This window comes from Pelmatolapia mariae, linkage group LG1 (genome assembly GCF_036321145.2).
Source record: "Pelmatolapia mariae isolate MD_Pm_ZW linkage group LG1, Pm_UMD_F_2, whole genome shotgun sequence".
NCBI lineage: Eukaryota > Metazoa > Chordata > Actinopteri > Cichliformes > Cichlidae > Pelmatolapia > Pelmatolapia mariae.
In genome coordinates, this window is record NC_086227.1 from 32,801,926 (window position 1) to 32,824,201 (window position 22,276).

Below are 22,276 nucleotides of genomic sequence, written 5' to 3' on the forward strand. Positions count from 1 at the left end.
TCTTGTTCACGGTAAAGTTTTTGCTCAAGAACAATCTGAAAAATATCTCCTAGCATGACTATTTACATCTACTGCCAAAGTACAGAAACGGTGAAGAAAATTTATTATCAGTGGTCACTATTATTTTTTATTTTAAGCACAATAGCTTCATGTATTGTGTAATAGTTTTAATTGGTCCAACTTACCTGTGGGCTGGGTTGTGACCTGCAGCTGCGTGCTGTTAGAGTCGGTAGCTAATGGTCAAACGATGTGTGACTATCAACGCTCAGCTGCACTTATAAAACCCCAGGTATTACCACTAGAGGCGCTACTAACCAACTCTTTACGAAATTCAGTTATATTTGTATAAACACTTTTCCTCTCACACAGCTCCAGATTAAATAAGAGTTGTACCAAATCAGGTGCAAAGACTGTAGCCCTACAATCCACCTCATGTATTATTGGTTATGGCAAAACTCGACATGTTATTCAAATTTGTATTTCAAATCTAAAACTGGACTTTCGTTTCTTTGCATATAGATTTATTATTATTTTTTAAAAATAGGTTTTGACTGCAGTAACATATATTTCTGTAAGTACTGTAAAATGATTGGGAACTCATTATCATTGACTCAACATTAATTGATATCAGGCGCTGTTAACTGCACAGCTGGTGGAGTTGTAGGATGTGATTAAAAGTAAGTAATAGAAATGTATTCTGTGTATGAGAATGAGCTGGAGGTTTCGTGGTTTAAGCCTTTTAATTGTACAAGCCAATCCACGCGCCAGGCAGGGGAGACAGAGAAAATACAAGGATACATAGGCTTTTATGATAATTAATCATCATACTATATGGTTTGTAGCATTTTGAATTTTATTATTTGGAGGCAGGAGAGAAATTAGGTGGGTCTCTCGTTGGGTGAATCATAATCGTAAAAGCAAACACCTTTATTGTGTGGGTTTTAAGAATGATTTCATCGTGTGCAGTGTTATTGGCTTATCCTGGTTAGGAGTGTGTGAATCCTTTTGAGATCATGTAACTGGAATGAACAGCTGTTTTCTCCCAGGCTCCACTAAAGGTCTCGATTTTAAAGTGTAAGAGTTGGAAATTAAAATGTGTAATTTCAACGGTATTCCTTGTTACGTTGTTCTGTTTTCGTGTCTCTGACAGGTCATTTATTGTCGCAAAAATAATGACGTCACTTTGGCATATTTAATGGTTATTTCAGGCGTGAAGCCATGAGCTACTTCTTATAAACACACGAGATTCAATTCGACCACATTCATGAAAACAAAATAAAATACAGGTTTGTGTGTCCACAAGCAGAGGTAATTAGAACTGCATCTGCTTATCCACGGACGAGACTTGTGGTTTGGGTCACTGACATGAATAAATTAGTGTTGTTAGACAAATTTTCACGCAGTTAAACACTGCACCATGTCTATTATACCACAAGGTGTCGTTATCGTACCACTTACCTCTTTCCAAGTCGAACAACTGAGGTAGAAATGTTTCTTTCAAGTGACAGAACATGATTTGTTGTATTTGTTTAATTAAATATATACAATTTCATAGTTGTATTTGAGAAATGCAAAGGAAAAGTTAATTTTGGTACTGATCTCCTTATGTGGTCATTAAAATCTTTACAACTCTGGAGCTGCAAACGTGTGTGGGAATAAAATAAAACAACACATTGAAAAAGTGACTTTACTTCTTTCAGTCATAGAAATGCATCTTATGAAACGTGACATTTAATGTGACTTATAATTTTTCAAAAACAGAAATTTTGCTGAGCTTGATTTACAGAATTTTCCTTAGGGATTAATAAAGTATTCTGATTGTAATTCTGATTACTGTTTTAAAGCTTTTTCAAAGCAAGACATCTGCTGGTTAATTTTCTAAAGTGTGTAGCATACTTTTTTGTTTACAGCCTGCAGTTTTTTCTGCAGCTTCACATTGAACTTTTCCCTCAGAATTTCTTCTAGCTCATCATCTGTTACGTTTCTCATGTCATACACATCAACACCTTCCTCGGGTTTGAAGGTGACCTCACTGTAGGTCCAGCCAACCAGTGCTCTGAATCCTGTGGGTGTCTGCAAAGAGCAGATGGACTTATTGATGAACAGTGAGGCGGGGTCTGTCTGGAGGTCATGGTTTACCTGAGAGAAATGATATGGCTCACGAGGCTCCAAGGTGAAGGAGTACATCACCTGTGTTTGCTTCTTGTCTAACAGACTTGATTTAGCAAATTCTGGATTAGGAACCTTTGGTTTCCTGCCGGTTTTCTCCAGCATCCACACATCCCCCTTGTCTATGAGGCGAAAGACACCCACTGCCTGAGACTGCTCCTTTCCAGAGATGAGCTCCAGAGGCTCCCGGAGTTGGAATGACACCCCAAAACTTACATCTGCTATATAAGCCTTCCCATCAATGATGACCTTGTTAATGAGGTGTGTTTCTTCAGAGTGATATTCACCACCAGTAGTGCTAAAAACTCTGGAGCCCAAGGTTGTAGTGTCATAGCCCATTTGTCTCAGCACCCAGCCAAACAGGTAGTTGTTCTCAAGGCACCAACCTCCACGGCTGCTCCTCACCATCTTGTTAAATATGACCTCAAGGTCCATGGTAATCTTCTCACCACAGTGGATGCTGAGGTTCTCAAATGGAATGGACATAATGTGCTGCCTGTGGATCAGCTTCAGTGTTGCAAGATCCAGTTTATCATAGGAGCCATGGAAACCAATCCTTTTGAAGTACTCATCCAAATTCATCTTGCCTGTAAAATGCAGGACATCACATTGATAATCATTTCAGGTCTGCAGCATGTCATTTATAAAGCTTTAAAAAAAATACATTTTAAAAACCCCCCAACATCTTTCATTTTGTGTCACATCCTGTCAATCTACAGGATGCAGCCAGATGTCCAACTCTAGGTCTAGCCTGGTAGGCTCTTTGCTTCCTTACAATCATTCAATTCAAGACACCTAATCTTAATTAACATTTCATGCAAGAGTGTCTCATTAAATTTATAAAAATTAAATTTAATTCCGGTTTTCTGTTCACGTAAAGAGAATGGAAATGCAAGATGGTGGAAGCATTAGTGTTTTAACATCAAGTTATCCTAGCCTCATTTAATCTTTTCAGCTGCTTACCAATACAATTCTTTAAGTTGTAAATGGTAGTAAATAAATTCTTCTTTTTTCATAAAATAATGTGGTTTTTGTGGGTACAGCAATTGTTGACTTCAACTTTGCATTTACTACACAAATCAATACATTCTAACACCTTTCTTTTGGTTAATACTATAAATATCATTCTAATGACAAATGTTGAATATAACTAAAATAATCTGAAATTTTTTATCCTTACCTTATGTGATTGGTGTTTGATCGAGGATGTGTTTTGAGGGTCTGGAAGCAACAACAGATAAAGGCAAGTGAGATACTTATGTTTTTCTTACTATGCTGCAAATCCATCTCATTTCCCTTAGAGCTTAAAAAGCAAATCATGCAGCTTCTTTGAATCAAGTCTGTTAAAGATGTTACTTGCAGTCATTGCAAATCAGTATATTTAACACTTTTCCTTTGTTTAAAGTAACAGAAAATAACCTGCAAGAAGAAATGCAGAGCAAAAATGTTTAACCTTACTTTGTTGATATTGTGATCAAAACAATTTTCTGAGGAATATTTCTGTGAAGGCCAAAAAAGAGGGAAGTAACTGATCTCTTCTACCTGGTGAACTTCATGCAATAAAGTGGGTGAGCTTAAACAGCCAAAAGAACCTGACAGTATATTACTGATTTACTTGATCATAAGTTAATCAGTGATAGAGTTGGTGCAACTCAGCTGCTTCACTGAGAGAAATAATGAGAAGACAATGCACACATGGAAATAAGTATTTATAGAATTTTATGCATGAGGTTATTAAAGTTCTTTCAGGAGCACATTTAAATGATAATATATACACATTTGGAAAGAAGAAATAACGCATCCCTCGCCTCAAAAGAGAAAAGTCCAGTACACAGGCAATAAAACACACCCACATTAATGCAATAATGTCAATGATTTTGCAGCTACTGCTTTATTGAGGTATGCTTAAGATAATGACAGATATTATTCATATCATGGCAATTTCTATGATATTACAAAACAAAATAGTTTCTCTTGAATGTGATCATATGAAAGAATATATGCTCTGGTTCTTTTCTAGTAAGTCCTGCTGTTGGTTTTACAAAAGGTTTGTTATTAAAAGGAGCTTGGTGGACAGACCATTCATGCAGAAAGTTTGAAATGGGTGAAATGTGAGGTTGATTTTATCGAACAACTGGATGTGTACGAGCAGTATAGCCTGATTAGAACTCACTTAAACTGTAATATTAGAAGAATAATTGTCTATTAAAGAACATGGTCAGTTTCACTGTACACTAATAAAACCAGCAAACTGTGGCAGAGCAGCTGCCAGGATAACCGGTAAGTTTCCCAAAGAAAAACAAAAGTTATTACTGAGAGGAAGACTGTCAAAAGCATATTTTCTGTTGTTAAAAGAGGCTGATTTATTTATTTTTTGTCTGTCAAAGGACCCACCCACTGCAGGGATCATAATGTGTTATGATCCCTGCTCTCTTTTGAAGAGAATAATTGGTAATGGCAACATCATTTTTGTAAACGCAAGAAACTTTGACACAGAACATAGAATAAAACAGCAAAGTATGTTTAATATCATGAAACCCAAAGAGCCACTGTCCATTCAAGTCTGTTAAAATACAATTTAGGTTATTCTATTTAACACATGTTGATCTATGCTAAGAACTGCCATTGGATGGCCAGGATGAGGATCTGAGTCTCAGTCATGTAGAGGCAGAGGCGTTGAGGACAAATCACTTGATATACAAACTTCCTTGCATAAACCTATGACACTATAACAACTTCACAAAACAGGACATTTTAATGCTTCATCATTCTCTGTCATCATGAAGCTCAGTACTTTCCTGCAGCAATTTTAGAGTTTTAGCTGTGCTTCAGAAAAAATACTGTGAATTACTCAGTTACCATATATAAGCATTATGATAATTTTATAATGGTGAACAGATAAACAGGTAATATAGTTTGAAAAATAGAAATATTCATGGAATCTTCTTTCTTCATTTCAAGATCAAAATGTTGCCTTTGCAAGAATGTTTTGAGATTGAATTTATTAAACTGGAGAGAAGCAGTGTGCATATGATTTTTTTGTCAGGATGTCTTCAGATTTGATCAGTTTTCACTTTTTGCTGTTTTACAAGGTTGAGGATAAATACTATGAAATAAGTTATCTTAGTTTAAGCATTATGATATATGGGATTAATAAATATACAAACATAAAACAAAAAAAGGTGACACAAAAACATTCAAGGTAGTTATAAATATTAAGATCACTACACTCACTATTATATCTAGAAAAATATAAACATGGTATGTTTTCCCTCATACTGTAAATCATTTTATTTAATGCACAGATACCCTGTGTACTTTTAAAATTAGGGATAAAACTCAGATACGTTTTAAGCCTAATTTACATATTCTGACAGACTTCCCATAATGCACTGAGCATTTCTCCTCTACTCCCTTCTTCTCACTTCCCACTATAATACAATTCCAAATAAAGCTACTTTCAGCTGCTCCCTTATTTACAAGGAGCTGCCACAGCAGGTGGCTCTACCTTCGATTTGTCATTCCTGGTGGAAACCCAAAGGGAAAAGCAAATGTGTAAACTACTACACTATAATAACACTAGAAATTAAAATATTTATACTTGCATATATACTTGCATAGCTTTACTGTTGTTAGGTATGCTGCATCTATTTATATTTTCCTGTTTAGTGTACTTTGCTGCTGTAACAATGTGAATTTCCCATCTGTGGGACTAATAAAGATTATCTTTTATATATATATATATATATATTCTTTTTTTTTCTTTAACACATTATGTTTTTTGCCTAATAATATTTGTTCATAATTATGTAATGATTATGTGGATAATTGATTGTTGTGGTGTTCTCTGTATTATTGTAGGGTCTTTACCTTGCAATATAAAGTGCTTTGAAGTGACTGCTTTTGTGATTTGGCGCTATATGAATACAATAAAATCAAATTGAATAATTGGAGTTATTTTTTTTATCATTCCATCATTCAGTGCACATTATTTAGAGCTCATTTCTTTCTGTTTTTATGCAACTACAATTCTGAAGATCTAAATAATTTAATTCATGAAGTTGTCAAATATTTTATTTTGCTGACAAGCTTCAACATAAAATGTTGATATGTGAGGATTGTTTTCAAAGTGTGTACCAGGATTTGTTGCTCATGAGCTTTAGTTTGTTCTGCAGCTTTATGTTGAACTTTTCCATCAGAATTTCTTCTATCTCATCACCTGGTATGTCCCTCATGTCTAAGACATCAACACCTTCCTCTGGTTTGAAGGTGACCTCACTGTAGGTCTTTCCAATCAGGGCTCTGAATCCCGTGGGAGTCTGCAAAGAGCAGATGGACTTATTGGTGAACAGTGAGGCGGGGTCGGTCTGCAGCCTGTGACATTTATCTACAAAATGATCTACCCCGCGAGGCTCCAAGGTGAAGCAGTAGATCTGCTTTGTTTCCTTCCTGCTCACCAGACTTGATGTAGCAAATTCTGGATTAGGAACCTTTGGTTTTCTGCCAGTCTTCTCCAGCACCCACATGTCCCCTTTGTCTATGAGGCGAAAAACACCCGCTGCCTGGGGCTGCTCCTTTCCAGAAATAAGCTCCAGAGGCTCTCGCACTTGTGATGACACCCCAAAGCTTACATCTGTGATATAAGCCTTCCCATCAATGATGACCTTGTTAATGAGATGAGAGTCAAGCGGGCCAAAGTCATTGAGGAAACTATTGAAAACTCTGGAGCTCAGTGTTGTCGTGTTGAAACCCATTTGTCTCAACACCCAGCCAAACAGGGAGTTGTTCTCAAGGCACCAGCCTCCGCGGCTGCTCCTCACGACCTTATTGAAGATGACCTCAAGGTCCATGGTGATCCTCTCGCCACAGTGGATGCTTAGGTTCTCAAATGGGATGGACATAACATGCTGTCTGTGGATCAGCTTCAGTGTTGCAAGATCCAGTTTATCACAGGAGGCATGGAAACCAATTCTTTTGAAGTACTCACGCAAATCCATCCTGTTTGTAAAATGCAGGTTATGACACCATTCGTAATATTCCTCAGATAAGACACAGGATAGTTTACACCGGATCATATTATACTGAATTTAGTGATCAGTCCTATATCAAGTTAAAAGTTGCACTTATATCTGCAAAGTCGACTCCTAAACATGTTGTAAAGTAGTTTATCACGGACTTGTTTTGTTTGTTTTCAACAATTCGGTGTAACTCGACCTAAACATGCTCATGACGCGTATCTTCCCGTTTTATCACATTTTGGGTGGTGCGTTTTGTACAGATACGGAACGTGCAGGCCTGCTCAACTTTGGGTAAGTTTTTCATGTGAGTAAATTATGTAAAACGAGAAAGGCAATTTCGACAAACGTTCATCCGTGTGCCTGTAAAATTATACCCTACTTTTTTGTCACCACGATCAGATCGACAAATACGCATACTTTAGGAAACATAAAGCCCGTTGGCCGTGCCTCCCACCGGACTGTTTCCTTTAAGAGTTTAGTGCACTCTCTACTTCACTGATCTCTCTTACATAACACAGCCGCTTACCTTTGGACTTTGAAGTAACCTGCAGCTCTGCGTTGTTGTTCTGGGAGGCAACTGAGAGTAAAATATGACGTCGTCGTCAATTTTCAGTTTGTATCACCACTAGAGGGACTACTAATCAAAGACTTACGTAAATCCTCTTTTTATTTTACCTTTTAAAAAAATTATTCACGTTTTCCCCTCACACAACTACAGATTAAATTAAAATTCTACTAATTCAAGGGAAAAAGTCTGTACAGTGTATATAGACCAATATTTCACTCCTTTATTAGTTCTCACTGAAAACTCCACTCTCTGTAAATTGGTGGGTTAAACTTTTTTATTCTGGAAATGATTATATTGTTTTTAATTGTGGCTCAGACAAATATTTTTTTTTATGTTTTTAAGGGATTTGACTGCTGTGAAGCCTTCCTGTAAATATTAGGGCCCTCACAGCAGTATGAGTCACTTTACGGCAACTATCATTTTGATTTCAGGCATGAAGACAGGAGCCACAGCGGAAAGTTTCTAACAGCAACATCCTGAAAGCAGCCATAGCTACCTTCAGACACCATTGACACAGCTTATACGCGCAGCAAAATTTGTATCGTGTTAATAAAAATATTCTGGTTCAAATCCGTGAAAAAAAGTCAAAATCGGAAGTCTTCGTAGTCTAAAATAAAGCTTTCAAAACAAAAGCATGAGACGTGTATCGTTAGTCCAGATTAAAGTATATGCTATGACAGTCTGTAAATCTAAACCATGAAATTCGACAATATCTACGGATCTGTTGTATAATTCTGCGTTTAGCTACCATTAAAACTATTTTACAATTTGTCAATGCTTTGCTACATGAAGATAATTTCGCCGGATGTCCTGTGTCCCCGTGCTTAACGAATCAGCGTCACTGGTGAGGGGATACACTGGTGGTGCTATCTGTCGCATATTTTGGATGTTTCCAGTATTACAGTGGAGTTTTGAATGAGTCATATTGGACACTTATTTGTCTCGTTTTTGTGTGCCTCGTGCTCAGGTTGGTGTGTCCGTTGAATATGTGAGCTTTTAACAGTTTGGCGAACAGGGCATGTGCATAGTTTCAAGCATGCCTCGCACTCACCTTTACTCTACTCATACAAGCAACTACAAGTATGGATTAGTTAGATTTTATTCACTGAATTAAACTTGCAGTCACCTCGGGAAACAAAAATATACGCTGACGTAACAGCATGAAAGATTTAATAGCTCAGGTGGAAAACGTCATTGAATCTGCAAGCTGTGATTGACGTTAGGTAACCGGAAGCTGTTTAATTACGATTTTTTTCAGTTATTAATACTTTTATTCTTTAAATGCATCAGGCTGATTTATGTGTATTTAAAAAAAACATTAATAATATTGTTTTCTTAATTTTCCTCACAGATTCATCCGCTTGGAATGGGAAATGCACGCAAAGAGACGTTTTTAATAACTGGTGGATCTGGCTACTTCGGTAATCGGTAAGAACAATTTTGCCTTTTTTGTGTTATTACTACACATTATAAAATATATAAATGCAGGCAAACGCTGCAGCATGAGGGTAGCACCACAAGGTGGCGTTATCACACCAGTTATCTTATTAAGATAAACTTTCTTGACATGAACTGTGGTAAGATTGAAGGTAGAAGTAAGTGCATCTATTGTACTTTTGTCCTTGGTTTACTGTGCCTGTTATTTTGTTAAAATGGAGGACTGCTTTTTCCCCCCCTCTGAAGGCTCGCTCTGTCTCTGCATAAAAAAGGAGCCAAAGTCATCCTGTTTGACATCATCCCCCCAAGTCAAGAACTGCCAGAGGATGCTGTGTTTGTGCAGGGTGATATACGTGAATATCCAGACGTGGAGAAGGCTGTCACAGGGGTGGATTGTGTATTCCACATTGCCTCCTATGGCATGTCTGGCAGGGAGCAGCTAAATCGCCAGCTGATTGAGGCAGTGAACGTACAAGGCACACAGAACATCTTGAAGGCCTGTGTAGAACACGGAGTGTCCAGGCTGATTTACACCAGCACCTTCAATGTGGTGTTCGGGGGTCAGGTAATAGAGAACGGAGATGAAAGCCTGCCTTATCTACCTCTCCATCTTCACCCGGACCACTACTCCAGAACCAAGTCCCTGGCTGACATGGCAGTTCTGAAAGCTAATGGCACAGTGCTGAAGGGCCGCTCGGGCCTGCTGAGCACCTGCGCACTGCGTCCGGCAGGTATCTATGGGCCAGGAGAGCAGAGGCATCTGCCCAGGATAGTTGACTATATAGAGAAGGGGATCTTCAGGTTTGTTTACGGTAAACCCAGCAGCCTGGTGGAGTTCGTCCATGTTGACAACCTGGTGTCAGCACATGTGCTAGCTGCTGAGGCTCTGACCCCAGAGAAGCAGCACCGCGCCGCTGGCCAGGCCTACTTCATCTCAGATGGAAGGCCTGTCAACAATTTTGAATTCTTCAGACCTCTGGTAGAAGGCCTAGGCTATCGTTTCCCCACACTGCGCCTTCCTATCTCTCTCATTTACTTTTTTGCCTTCCTCACAGAAATGATTCACTACCTCATCGGCCCCTTCTATAACTTCCAGCCGCTGCTGACACGTACAGAGGTGTATAAAACTGGCGTGACGCATTACTTCAGCATGGCAAAGGCAAAGGCGGAGCTCAGTTACGAGCCCAGGGAGTACAACCTGGATGAGGTCGTGCAGTGGTTCAGAATCAGAGGCCACGGGAAGAAATGTCACCGCTCCTTCCTCAGTCGACTGCTGCTCAACATCCTGTTTGTTTCTGCCTTGGTGGCTGTGTCTCTGTCTTTTCTGCCAGTCGTCGGCAGTTAATGTATAGTCTTGCCTTTTGACTTTGCCCAAAACATCATCCATACTGTGTGAAGACTGACTCATCAAAAGACAGTTTACATATTTTAATATGTTATCATCCATGTGCACCTTTTCTTTTAAAGTCATTAAAACAAGTCCAGCCATCTAAGGACCAAGTCTATGAGAGCAGTTTAAAGCAGTAACATAAGTTAGTTTAATTTTTACATGCTACCTCTTTTTTAACTTGTAAGGGCAAACATCTATGATTACTGGATAAATACATTTTGAAATATTTTTTTGTGCAAAAATTAATAAAACCTGACCTGTCAAATTTGCATTGTGGGTTTTGATTTTTAAACCCCTCCCTTTATCATCAGGAAGACGTGCTTTTAATAGGTGCATTTAGAAAATATATATGTATATTTAAATAAATGTTAAAGACCTTAGCGACTATTTTCTATTGCAGAGAGTAATAACATGTTTTTTCCAAGGTTAATCGAGATTGCATATTTTCGTAATTCTTAAACTGTTTTGCTATATTTGAAATCCTCATATCGTGTTTTTATGCAGCTTATTGTAAAACAAATCATTAAAAGCATGATCTAGGCCTACCCTTTATTTATATGTAGAAAACGATATCTGAGAATATCTTTACATCTTTGAAAATTGAGTTTTAAACGCATCTGCCCTCCATTAATACCGAATCACTGCAGCTCATTCCTGGTGTAAAAGGAGTCGGACCAGGTGAGGCGTGCTTTGTGTGGTATTTTAGTCTGCCCGGGATGAATGCAGACGTCCCCTTCTCTCTTAAACTATTCTCTTCAGAGCCGGCAGCCCCTTGCTGAGTTGGTCGCAATCATTGTTTCTCTGCAGCATTAACCACATTCCAGAGAGGCGCAGCGCATCCAGTCTCCTTCCCCGCATTCCTTTCACGCGAACGAGTCCCCTGCATTAAACGGCGTTTTGTTGAGATTTTTGCGCTCTTTGTGCGCTCAGGCTTGCACACAAAGGGTGTTTGCAGCATATACGATTATCCGATCTACTTCGATTTCTTGCACAGTGGCCGTAAGGGAAATCAAGAGGAAAAACCAACAAGGGGAAATTCCTCCGCGCAGCGCGCCGTTGACTGTAAAGACCTTTCAACTTAACAAAAACTGAAGTTGACAAACGTATCGCTGTCGGCTGAAACTGTGAGAAAGAGTTTGTGTTTTCGGCGAAGCGGGGGAAGCAGAAGAAGACGATGCGGCTCTCGGCGGGGTTTGCGGGCATGTAAGTGGTTTTCTGTGAGTGAGGGACGGCTGTACGGCGGCGTTTTGTTTTGATTTCCATGTGAAACGCAATTAGTGCTCCGCGGTGCTCTATAGTTTGGCTCGCGCAGCGGAGCGCACTCTGAACTTGTTTCTCTCCTCGGGAGCACAACATGGAGCATTACCAGGAAGATTTGGGACTCCGGGCCACCAAACTGATGGAGGACCTTTCTTTGTATGATGCGTACCAGGACGGGATGTACGATGCGAGGAGAGACTTGGTGATTAACCCCGATTTAGACTTTTCGGCTCCTGCGCTGGTTGAGCATAAAGCCAAGCCGATGAATGGGACCTCTGTGCTTCACCAGCAGCATCACACAGTGGAGAATTTCTCGTCCGGGAATAAAGTGTACAACGCGGCTCCGGTGCGCCCGGTGAATTGCAACCGGACGGTTCCTGTGGATTTTTGCGCCCCACAGAGGGACGCGGTTTATAACGAGGATGGTTGTTGCACCAAATCCGAAGTAGCTTTGCCTTGTTATACAGGCACTTCCGAGAGACACAGGAGGTACTCTTTGGAGGTACAGGGCCACAGGTACAGCACCGGCTCCACCTTTGACGGCGTGCCGCTCAACAAACCGGTGGCTGTGCCCGGCAACAGGTGCAACAGTGTCTGCATCGCCAGCAGCCACGACGGGAGATATAACGCCACCAGTCCTCGCTCCAGCCTGGCATCTTCTCTGTCTTCTCAAGAGCAAAGCAAGCATGCCAGCCCGAGGTCGAGCATCAGCAGCCCGCGTACCAGTCTGGTGGTACCGGGTCAGGAGAGGTACACGAGCCCTAGATCTAGTTTGGTTCACTGCGAAGGAAACAGTGTCCTCAGTCCCCGATCCAGCTATGCAAGCACCGCCAGCGACACGAGTAAACACTCAAGTCCCCGGGCCAGTCTCAACAGCTGTGACTGCTGCAGCAAGCCCAACAGCAACCGCACCAGCGGCATCAGCATGGGCTACGACCAGAGGCACACCAGCCCCAGGTCGAGCACTGCGAGCCAGTACTCCTTCACTACCAGCCCGAGATCCAGTTACTCTGACTCTCGGTACGGGCCCGTGGTCAACCAAGATCTGGAGGGAGTCTTGCACTCAGCGCCGCTGGCGAGTCCTCGCTCCAGCATCTGCAGCCAGGACGGGAGCGCAAGACCGGGGACAAGCGCAAACTGCGTGGTCAGCCCCCGGTCCAGCATCTCCAGTCACAGCTCCAGAAGTTCTCGCAGCTCCAGGGGGTCTATGAGCACCTATCCGGATCTGCAGCTTCCTTCCCCTAGGTCATCCATGCTGGGAACCAGTTTACACGAGGATACGCTGCTGCAGGAGTTTGGAGACTCCAACGGAGTTCAGAATCGCATCCATCTCCAGGGGCTTTCGGCAGTGCCTGAACCCCAGCAGCAGTCGGGGCAGACGGGAGGGACCGCGGATATACCCTCAGGGTCGCCTTCCTCATATAATTATGTGATGCCTTCAAAAACGGCTTCCTCGGGCCAGAGGTTTAAACTACCTTACCAGGTGACCCCCAGTCGAGAGAGTGGACCAAGCCAGGCGGAGAAAAGGCTGGAGGCGCTCACCTTGGAGCTGGAGAAGGAGTTAGAGATGCACATGAAAAAGGAATACTTTGGTAGGTTTGTTTTTGAAACACACAAAAATACTATTAGCGATGGCTGCAAACACAAAATCACTGGAAACATAAATCTGTGTTGCAGAATCAGTTTATTGCCATTGTTTATTACACACAGAAGTACAAATTTTAAACAAATAAGAAGAAACACAGACTATATATCATTTTCCTGCATAAAACACCCGTGTCAGTGTCTCCACAGCTGGGATTTGTTGAAAGTTGCACTAAAAATTTGTGCTTGTTAAGGGCACAGTGATGATGCTTGCACATAACTTTGCAATGATATTTCCTAAAACATTTTATGATTGCAAAATTCATGCCATTTAAATATTTCACTTACTCTTAAATATAGAGTATTAATCTTATAAGGCACTGTAAATCTCCTAAACTTGCATGGCATAGCATAACTACAATGTGACCTAATACTATATATTTTCCTAGTTTGCAATCCTTCCTGTATCACTATTATATTTTGGTGGTGAATGGGCATAAGGGTTTGACTCTGTGACTTTCACAAAACCTTTTTTTAGTTTTTTGCACATATTAAGCAATAAAGGTCTTGCGTTAACTTATAGGCAATCAAGATAATTTTTTAATTTAACATTTGATTGAGATTCTGCCTTGTTTCATGAACTTTTCGTGTCTAATGGTTGTAAAATGTGGTCACAGCAGCTCATACAAACAGCCCAATTTTGACCAAGGGCAAGGCATGAAAGCAATGCCAAATATGTTGTGGTATTACTACCACGAAATCTCACTATCTGTGTTAAAAGGGCAGACATCTGCCCACTGAATCTACAATTCAAGGCAACTATTAAAAGAGTATTTTTCTGTGCAGGCAGGTTTATTTATAGGTTTGCCATCTCTTCAAGGTCTGTTTGCAACCTGCTAAAGCTATATCACCACTAACAGCTCCCTCTCTGGCAGATAAGAGTGGGTTTTGCAGGGCAATACTAATTTCTGTCTTGGCAGAGCTAACATTTGCAGAGCGCGGCACGTTGCTGAATGGAACCTTCTGTTCTGCCAGGTCATTCAGAGCAGTGTGGTCCGAGTTTGTTAGAGATTGCGGTCACTGTGAGCGTTGCGATTTAAAGAAAGGCCCTCCCCTTGCCGATTAGACTCCTTAAGGTCCCCTATGTTGAAAATTGAACACGTGGTTACTTTATGCTGCAAAATCTTGACACTAAAACAGTTTGGTTGACCAGCAGCAACACAGCCACAGAAAGCCAGCTGAGGAAGTTTCTGTCTACCTTTTGAATTAATAGCCAGACAAATGGCTGCAGACGAAGAGCAGTAGTTTGTTTTATAGCCGGTGCACTTGCTCAGAGTGAGTCTGAGACAGCTGTTGATTTGTTCCAGAGAAACAGGTTAAAGAAGGAGGATGGAAGACAGGAGGGTGAAACGAGGAAGACAGAAGGGAGGGGAGCAAGAGAGATAAAGAAACAAGAGGGTGGAAATAGATAGAGATAGGGAAAGAAAGGAAAGGGAGGGAGAGAGAAGAATGCAGTCAGACGCTCCTCACATCGGGTCCAATAGAGACAGCTCTGTTTCCGTAGCGACAGTGGAGAAATTGATCGCTGGGCCTTCTTTTCGGGGGGCCCAGCACTGCTTGCCAGTGTCCCACTCTGCCCACTCTGCACTGCCGGCTGGCTCTTGTGTGGCCTCTGTTTGTTATAGTGGCAGAGGAGCTGTGAATCAACAGCTGGCCCGATACAAGCTTGCAATTGAAGCAGCAAAGTGAGTGAGGCCCACCCCACCCTTTTGCTTTGCTGTCCCTCCCTCTCTACCACCACCACCACCTTAAACCACTGCCTGCCCACCCTGCCTCCCCCGCGAAGCCCTTCATTAACCAGCCAGTGGGGAGTCGGGCAACACCAGACACTTGGCACACGATCTTGGCTGGCGGGCCAGACATAGTTGGTGGGGGTCAAGTCTGATCACCTGCCTAGAATTATAATGGCAGTAGTCATGCCCATGCCTGACACACACATGCTGACTTGTGGACAACAGCACACTGTGTGTATGCTGTACTGCACCCTACGCCTGTACTGGGAATGCACACTGCAGCTGACGAGATTAGAGGTATAGATTTTTTAAAAAGTCTCACTTTAAGTTTTAAGCCTACATTGTCCGCTGAAGTGTGAAAAGCTACAGGAGCATTCACAGTTCACCAGGGCAGTCGCTCTTGAGGAGTTTAACATGTCCCCCTCCACACATGGTGGGAAGTTAACTGTGTTATTCATTCCCAGTGTGCACCAGACTACATGTGCTTGTTTACAGTGCTGTGAATCACAGCTTTGTCTTGATCCCCTCTCCTGCATCTGTCTTTTGTTATATTGTCTTTTTTTTTTAGAGTAGGTGTAAATCAGGATTTGCTATAATGGCCAGGACTGTAAACCTACTCTATGTGCAGTAATGGAATCTCTCCATTGAAGACGTGCAGAGATTTTAAAGCATCGGAAGTGATGCAACGGGCGACACAAACTAAAAAATCCCTCTGCTTGTGCTACAGGTTTGAGTCTCCATTTGTTTGACTGAAAAATTTCACGTAACCGACTCATATCTACAGAGATTGGTTTGATATTGTGCCTTAAGAAGTCCAACTGACTTCACACTGAGTAGTGGTTAAAGTTTCATGAATCAGGCTGTGCAGGCCTTCTTACAACTCACAGCACGTCCGCTGTTGTCTTTAGTGATGGTAGAGAGGTGAAGGACCAGAGTGTTTATAAAATACTCTCTAATTTACCATTTTAATGTCTTTTAATTATGTTAGATCAGAATGGTTGGAGAGATTTTCTTCTATGTGATCTTCCACACTAGAGTTTAGTGTTTTTTCTTTTTCAGAATAAGTTGTAATTCAAATGCACTCACTTATTTCACTGTCAGTCTAATCATTGCACTCTGTGCTTACTACACCACTGCCATCCACAGTTCTTATAGTGTATATAAAAGATGGATGTAGCTGAAATTGAAGCCAGCACAGAAGCGAGTTAAATCCACCAGCAGGGGGCGACTCTTGTGATCTATGGGAAGTCTTAGTCTAGTTTATGGCCTCAGTTTGTAGTTTCACTTCTTATTGAATACAAAACATATTCATTTTGCAAAATGTGGTCTTTTTTATAGGCAAAAAGGATGATGAAACATAGCATAGTTTACACTATTTTTGACAAATCACTAGCTGATGAGATATAGGCCTATGTGTCCCCTGCCCCTTACTTATCACGCCTGGTTTCAAAGCATCAAGATGGTGATGACAAATGTTCAGTTTGAGGCTTCACGTTCGACCTTCATGAACCAGTGGGTGACATCTTTATTTACAGTTTATTCTAAAATCAAACATTACTGCTTAGTTTTACTGCACGGCATTTACATGTCAGTGTATGAAATCTTGACAGTGCTACTCACACACAGTAACTGCAGTATAGTTGCAGCTAGTGGGATTAAAGCAATAGAGGTAAATCAACGTAGCTGCATGAATAAATCATAGGTTTTCAGTTTAGCCGTTGGGTAGGGAGTTGAAGCCAAAAAGTCATGTTAGTAATTTCTCAGCTATAGATCACTTCTGTGGGAAACCAATAAAAATAACAACGAAGGAAGGAGCTAGAGGGTTATTTAAAAAAACCAAAAAACAGCCTAAAACCATTTATGAATCACCTTTTCTTGTTATCGAGAAGCTGGATAATGTGTGTAAAAATAGGCACACGTGGTGATGTGAGATTTGGAAGTGGAGGGTATACACGAGTCTTTTAATCCGTCAAAAAATTGTGTTGTTTCACTAAACATACACACAACCACCACCACATTTTGAGTAGTACAATGCAGAGAACCAGCGATTTGGGTTATTGATGTTCAGGCAGATTCACAGTAAGTCACGCAGTGCAGAAATCAATGCACAGGCACCATGTACATCACGCTGTAATATGAGTGGAGTCACAAAAAAGTCAGTAGAAAGGAGAATGTTGAGACTTTCTTACACTCACCTACACATTTCATGCTGATGCATGTAGTCTTAGTATAACAGGAAGTTGGCTTCACTCATGCAGTAACATTCCTATCTGTGAAGTATTACTGCATCAAGAGACGCTTGTCCAAGTTATTCATAGTTGTCATTCCAAATAATTGGAAAAGGAAGTTCGCTGCTCTGATGCAGAGCAGAAAGGAAACAGAAACTTGGTATGAACATTGGAGTATGATGCTAACAGACTGTGGTTTATCTCTTTTAAATGCCCTGGAGGTCCCCATACAAGAGCCAGACCTTATCAGTTATTAAACAGTAACCTGGTGCCTTTTCAGCAGGTTGAACTAAAAGAATGCAGCATTACTATGCTTCATTTCTTTTGAATCACAGTTGTTGGAGATGGAGGTGAGATTTTTTTAGTAACGGCAGTAGTTACTGACTCATTGGTTAAAGGCTTTCTCTCGTAATTACAGTTTTCATTGGATGGATGTAAAATTTTACTTTTTTACTGGAGTTTTCAGATCTCACTCTGGCCTGGTGATGGTTGTAAGTGAGAGTTTTTTCAAGAAGTGTTTCTTGATTTTAGAGCCTTGCAGATGTGGAGCAGTTACTGAATGAACTGGGGATATTTATCGAAGTAGGAGGATCGCTAAGGCTAATGTGGGCTCAGACAGCGTAATACAGACTCCAATCATTGGAGTCAAACACAACTTCACGGGTCCTTTATAACACCTGAAAAGCGAAGCATGTTATACATACAGTATTTTTTTTTTTACCTTCTCTCTCATGTTACAACATTGATTGGGTAAATGGTGTTGAGCAACAGAAGCATGGAGTTCTTTCTTTTTTTTGCACAAGGGTCAGATATACACTATAGGATTGACAGACCATAACGTCACATACCCAGTTTTTGTGCAACCCATGAATCATGTCAGTCTTATTTTTCTTTCTTTGTTTTTTAGCCTTTACTGAACACAAAACCGCTAATATCACATACACAGTTTCAGACGTCATTGCCTGTTCACATTCTTGTTCTGGTACACTCAAAGAAAAATGCCTTATTGTATCTGTTGGCTTGTGACTGGGGGTGTCACCATTTAACGTACTGCCCTTAACCCTTGAGAAGGGCGAATTTATTTGTACACTTGTCTCTTGTGACATGTTTGTATGTGGATGTAATCATACAAAAATTAACTTTTAAAAAAAGGTTCAAACTTGGACACTAAATTCATTATATATGCCTGGATATGAACTGTCATTTGTATCGTGCTTTTTCAGTGATAAAGACCACTTAATATCACCAAAACTTGATTTACTTTTGTACTTGAGCAAACACACACTGCCTCTTAATGTTACACCTTTAAATCTTAATTTAATTTTAGCTCAGAAAAAAAGTACAAAGTTAATTTGAGGACCCTGTAATTAACCATTGAAGGTACATTAGTATAGAATGAACCCGCAGGGACAAAAATGTACTTCTTCTCTGTCCCTGAGAGTGTAGTTTCCCTAACAACTATTTTTTCCCAGCTGTAATTGCTTGAGGAACGTTTGACGTGTGGCCTGTTCAAGTCATGACAGGATCTTTTTTTAATCATCGGTTTGTTACCAAAGAAATAGTATAATCAAGTCAGAACCTGGCAAAACTGACTCAGTTAACTCCACAAAGAGTTGTGTAGAAGTGTAGGATTTAATGCAGTATGTGAATATAAGAGGGACAATTTTAGATTCTAACAGGCAGAAAGCAGCAAAGCAAAAATCTATACCATTACAGACTTTCGCATTGGCAAAATTGTCTGATCAGCTTGGATATTTTAAAGTTCACTCATTCATTCTTATCCCGCTTTTCTTCCTGTTTTCTTAGCAACGAGTGCAGTCAGTCCAGGTTACATCAGTTTTTGATTCCAAATAATTAATATGCAGAAACACCTCAGATAACCAGTAAAGACTGTGGGTGTTTTTGTTGTGTGTCCTCGTCCTTTATCAGTTTTCAGTGTCACAGAGTGCTCCAGAGCTGTTATGAAAGTGAAATTACTCTCTCAGAAAGCCAGGAAATTCCACAAGTGCATCACTGAAAGTGTATACATGGTCTGATTTCAGAGATAATGAACCAAATTAAATTAGGGGTGTTGTTGTGGTGCAGCTCCCCTGTTGGGATCTCTTGAGAGACTGTGTCCTCTAGCCACAGTGACCCTGGACTCACCCCACCCAGACTTTGACCCTGCACTCACTCAGGAATGTGGCCTAAGTGGAGGTTGTCCTGTGTGAGAGTTTGGAGGTTGTTAGTCTGCTGCTGATGTCTACTAATAATTTTAAGCCACTGTTTTTTTCCCCCTCCAATTGTGTTTCTTCGCTAAAGGTCACAGTACTTTGTGTTGATGGTTAGTTCAGGCTTAAGTGAAGTGGCATTTGAGTCCATCACTTCCCCTCAAGGGTAAAAGCAGCATTGTAATCTGACGGATTGTTGTTGGACTTTAGGGACGGATTGAAATGAATTATTTCCACAAACCATCACAAGGTTATTGCAGGATTCAACTGTGCTTTTACACTCACTGACCTCTCTGTTAGTATAACTGTTGAATTGCTTGTTGATGCAAATATCTAATCACATGGTAAGAATTTGATGCATTTAGGCATGGTCAAGATGACCTGCTGAAGTTCAAACCAAGCATCAGAAAAAAGGTGATTTAAGTGGCTTTGAACATGGGATGGTTGTTGGTGCGAGATGGTCTGAGTGGTTCAAAAACTGGTGGTCTTACTGGGATTTTTCAGCATAACCATCTCTAGGGTTTACAGATCTGAAAAAGAGAAAATATCCAGTAAGCGATTGTTCTCTGAGTGAGAAATGCCTTGTGATGATAGAGATCTGAAGCTTATTGCCCCACTGCTCTGAGCTGATAGGAAGGTTAACAATAACTCAAATAACCACTTGTTACCTTTGAAGCAGGTGGAAGACAGCAGCATAGGACCACATCAGATGCTACTCACAATTTACACTGGCTTACCAAAATTAGACATTAGACTACTGGAAAAGTTGTTGCCTGGTCTGATGAGCCTCAGTTTCTGCTGCAACATTCAGATGGTATGAAATAACATGAAAGTATGGATCCATCCTGCCTTATATCATGATGGGTCCATGGTCTCATGTGGTGGTGGTGGTGTAATGGTGTCTGCAGTATTTTGTTGCCACACTTAATGTCAACCAAACATCATTTATATACCACAGCTTACCTGAGAATTGAAGCTGACCATGTCCATCTCTCTCTTACCACAATGTACCAGTCTTCTGATGACTGCATACTGCTACGTGATATGATCATGTCAATATAGACCAACGTCTCTGAGGAATGTTTTCAGCACCCTGTTGAATCTATCCCACGCAAAATTCAGGCACTTTTTTAAGTAAAAAGGACTCCAGCCCGGTACTAGCAATGCGTACCTAATAAAGTGGACCGGAACTTTTATGTAGAAAGGAAAAAGATGGGAGCTGCTTATGAAAGATGAGTAAAATCATAGGACATCAAAATTTGTTACTATACCAGGACTCCACTCCAGCGGATATATTCACGCAAGTAATGTCAATAACATTAAAGTAGTCAAAAATGTCTTTTAATTTCGAATATATTTTAGCAATCTTTGAATTATTTAATATCCATGTGCATGAATGTAGGTTTATAGCTGATGATCATGTCATCATTGTTTACTGGGTTAATGTGGAGAAACTTTATAGGTGACCACTGCGAGTTTGGCTTCATGATCCGATTAGTAATAAAATGTTGGTTATGGTAATAGCTAATATACTATAATGATGGAGGAAACAGCACCACTATAAGTTGTAAAGTCTTTGGATGTGTCAGTATAGTTACAAAATATCTATGATAACCAATTAAGTAAAATTTGTTCTCCGTCAAACAACATTGGCCCGTTTGAATACAACTTTTCACAGAAGGACAGTAGAAGAGGATTTTTCTCTCCGCCCTGTCCTTTCTAACAATCCCCTCACATCTACTGCATTTCCTGTCAGTGCATTTTAATGTAATCATCAGCTTTCCTGATCTAGTCAGCTTCAAACAGTATGATGTAATGCATGGAAATGACAGGAGTCAAATGTGCACAACTAAAGTAGAAATCGCTTCATGAAATATGACTTTAGAATTAATATTCAAACACTAAAATTTGCTCTCTGTCTCTAAAACCTGAACATCTGTAATAATCTGTTTAATTTTTTAATGCTCCGAATTTCATTGTGATATTGGTCTTCAAAGGCGATCAAAAGCTGCTGAGGGAACTGTGTGATATTCTTAGCAGATTTATAATTTTGCAGTGTTATTCGTTTGCATAATTAAATAAATGTGCAAACAGATTGACAGGTTTCCTGCTGTGTAACAAGAAATGTGACAGGATCAAGTCCAGTAATTGTTCCTTATGTCAGAGTCACACACAGAACAACACAGACTGTGTCTTCACTGGATCATACAGACCTTTTCAGCATCAGTGCAGTCTCTGTCCTCACAGAATCGCAGATTTGTTCTACTTTTCCATTAAACTGTTGTGCTCATCATCATGTAACTGACTCGCTGTCTCCAACAGGTATTTGTGTCAAATGTGGGAAGGGTGTGTATGGAGCCAGCCAAGCGTGCCAGGCCATGGGGAACCTCTATCACACAAACTGCTTCACCTGCTGCTCTTGTGGTAAGTAAAGCAGTTATTTTATGGGTGTCTATTACGCTTTTTTCTTATTTTCTGTCATACATAAACTGTTACAATGGTGGATGCTCATATTCAACATAGCAACAGTTTCAAATAATGAGTTTAGTTTATTACCCTAGAAGCCCCTAGAAGCCAAAAGTGCTGGGTATAAGCACTCTGTTTCAGATAGTTCTACTT

The 22,276-nt window shown here is 40.5% G+C and overlaps 3 protein-coding genes across 6 annotated transcripts in view; 2 read left to right on the forward strand and 1 right to left on the reverse strand.

The window, feature by feature from the left end:
- Positions 1 to 1,673: 1,673 nt before the first annotated feature.
- Positions 1,674 to 7,800, reverse strand: LOC134631156 (arylamine N-acetyltransferase, pineal gland isozyme NAT-10-like). Of its 2 annotated transcripts, XM_063479195.1 has the most exons (3): positions 7,714 to 7,800; positions 3,350 to 3,390; positions 1,674 to 2,756 (listed from the first exon to the last, which is right to left on the reverse strand). In XM_063479195.1, exon 3 carries the CDS (start codon positions 2,749 to 2,751, stop codon positions 1,879 to 1,881), a length of 873 nt encoding a protein of 290 aa, XP_063335265.1. In that variant the 5' UTR covers positions 2,752 to 2,756; positions 3,350 to 3,390; positions 7,714 to 7,800; the 3' UTR covers positions 1,674 to 1,878. The 2 variants fall into 2 exon arrangements, with proteins under 2 accessions (XP_063335265.1, XP_063335274.1); XM_063479204.1 differs by lacking the exons at positions 1,674 to 2,756; positions 3,350 to 3,390 and adding an exon at positions 4,670 to 7,167 and having other exon boundaries at positions 7,714 to 7,771.
- Positions 7,443 to 10,833, forward strand: sdr42e1 (short chain dehydrogenase/reductase family 42E, member 1). Of its 3 annotated transcripts, none has more exons than XM_063479182.1 (3): positions 7,443 to 7,478; positions 9,107 to 9,183; positions 9,439 to 10,833. In XM_063479182.1, the coding sequence occupies exons 2-3, from the start codon at positions 9,122 to 9,124 to the stop codon at positions 10,535 to 10,537; spliced, it is 1,161 nt and encodes a 386-aa protein (XP_063335252.1). In that variant the 5' UTR covers positions 7,443 to 7,478; positions 9,107 to 9,121; the 3' UTR covers positions 10,538 to 10,833. The 3 variants fall into 3 exon arrangements, with proteins under 3 accessions (XP_063335252.1, XP_063335239.1, XP_063335246.1); XM_063479169.1 differs by lacking the exon at positions 7,443 to 7,478 and adding an exon at positions 8,588 to 8,722; XM_063479176.1 differs by lacking the exon at positions 7,443 to 7,478 and adding an exon at positions 8,731 to 8,978.
- A 524-nt stretch (positions 10,834 to 11,357) lies between these two features.
- Positions 11,358 to 22,276, forward strand: part of wtip (WT1 interacting protein) — a 42,918-nt gene continuing 31,999 nt past the window's right edge. The window contains exons 1-2 of the mRNA XM_063479219.1: positions 11,358 to 13,434; positions 21,980 to 22,081. Of these exons, the coding sequence (XP_063335289.1) occupies positions 11,937 to 13,434; positions 21,980 to 22,081 (1,600 nt within the window). The 5' untranslated portion in view covers positions 11,358 to 11,936. The remainder of the gene's footprint in view (positions 13,435 to 21,979; positions 22,082 to 22,276) is intronic.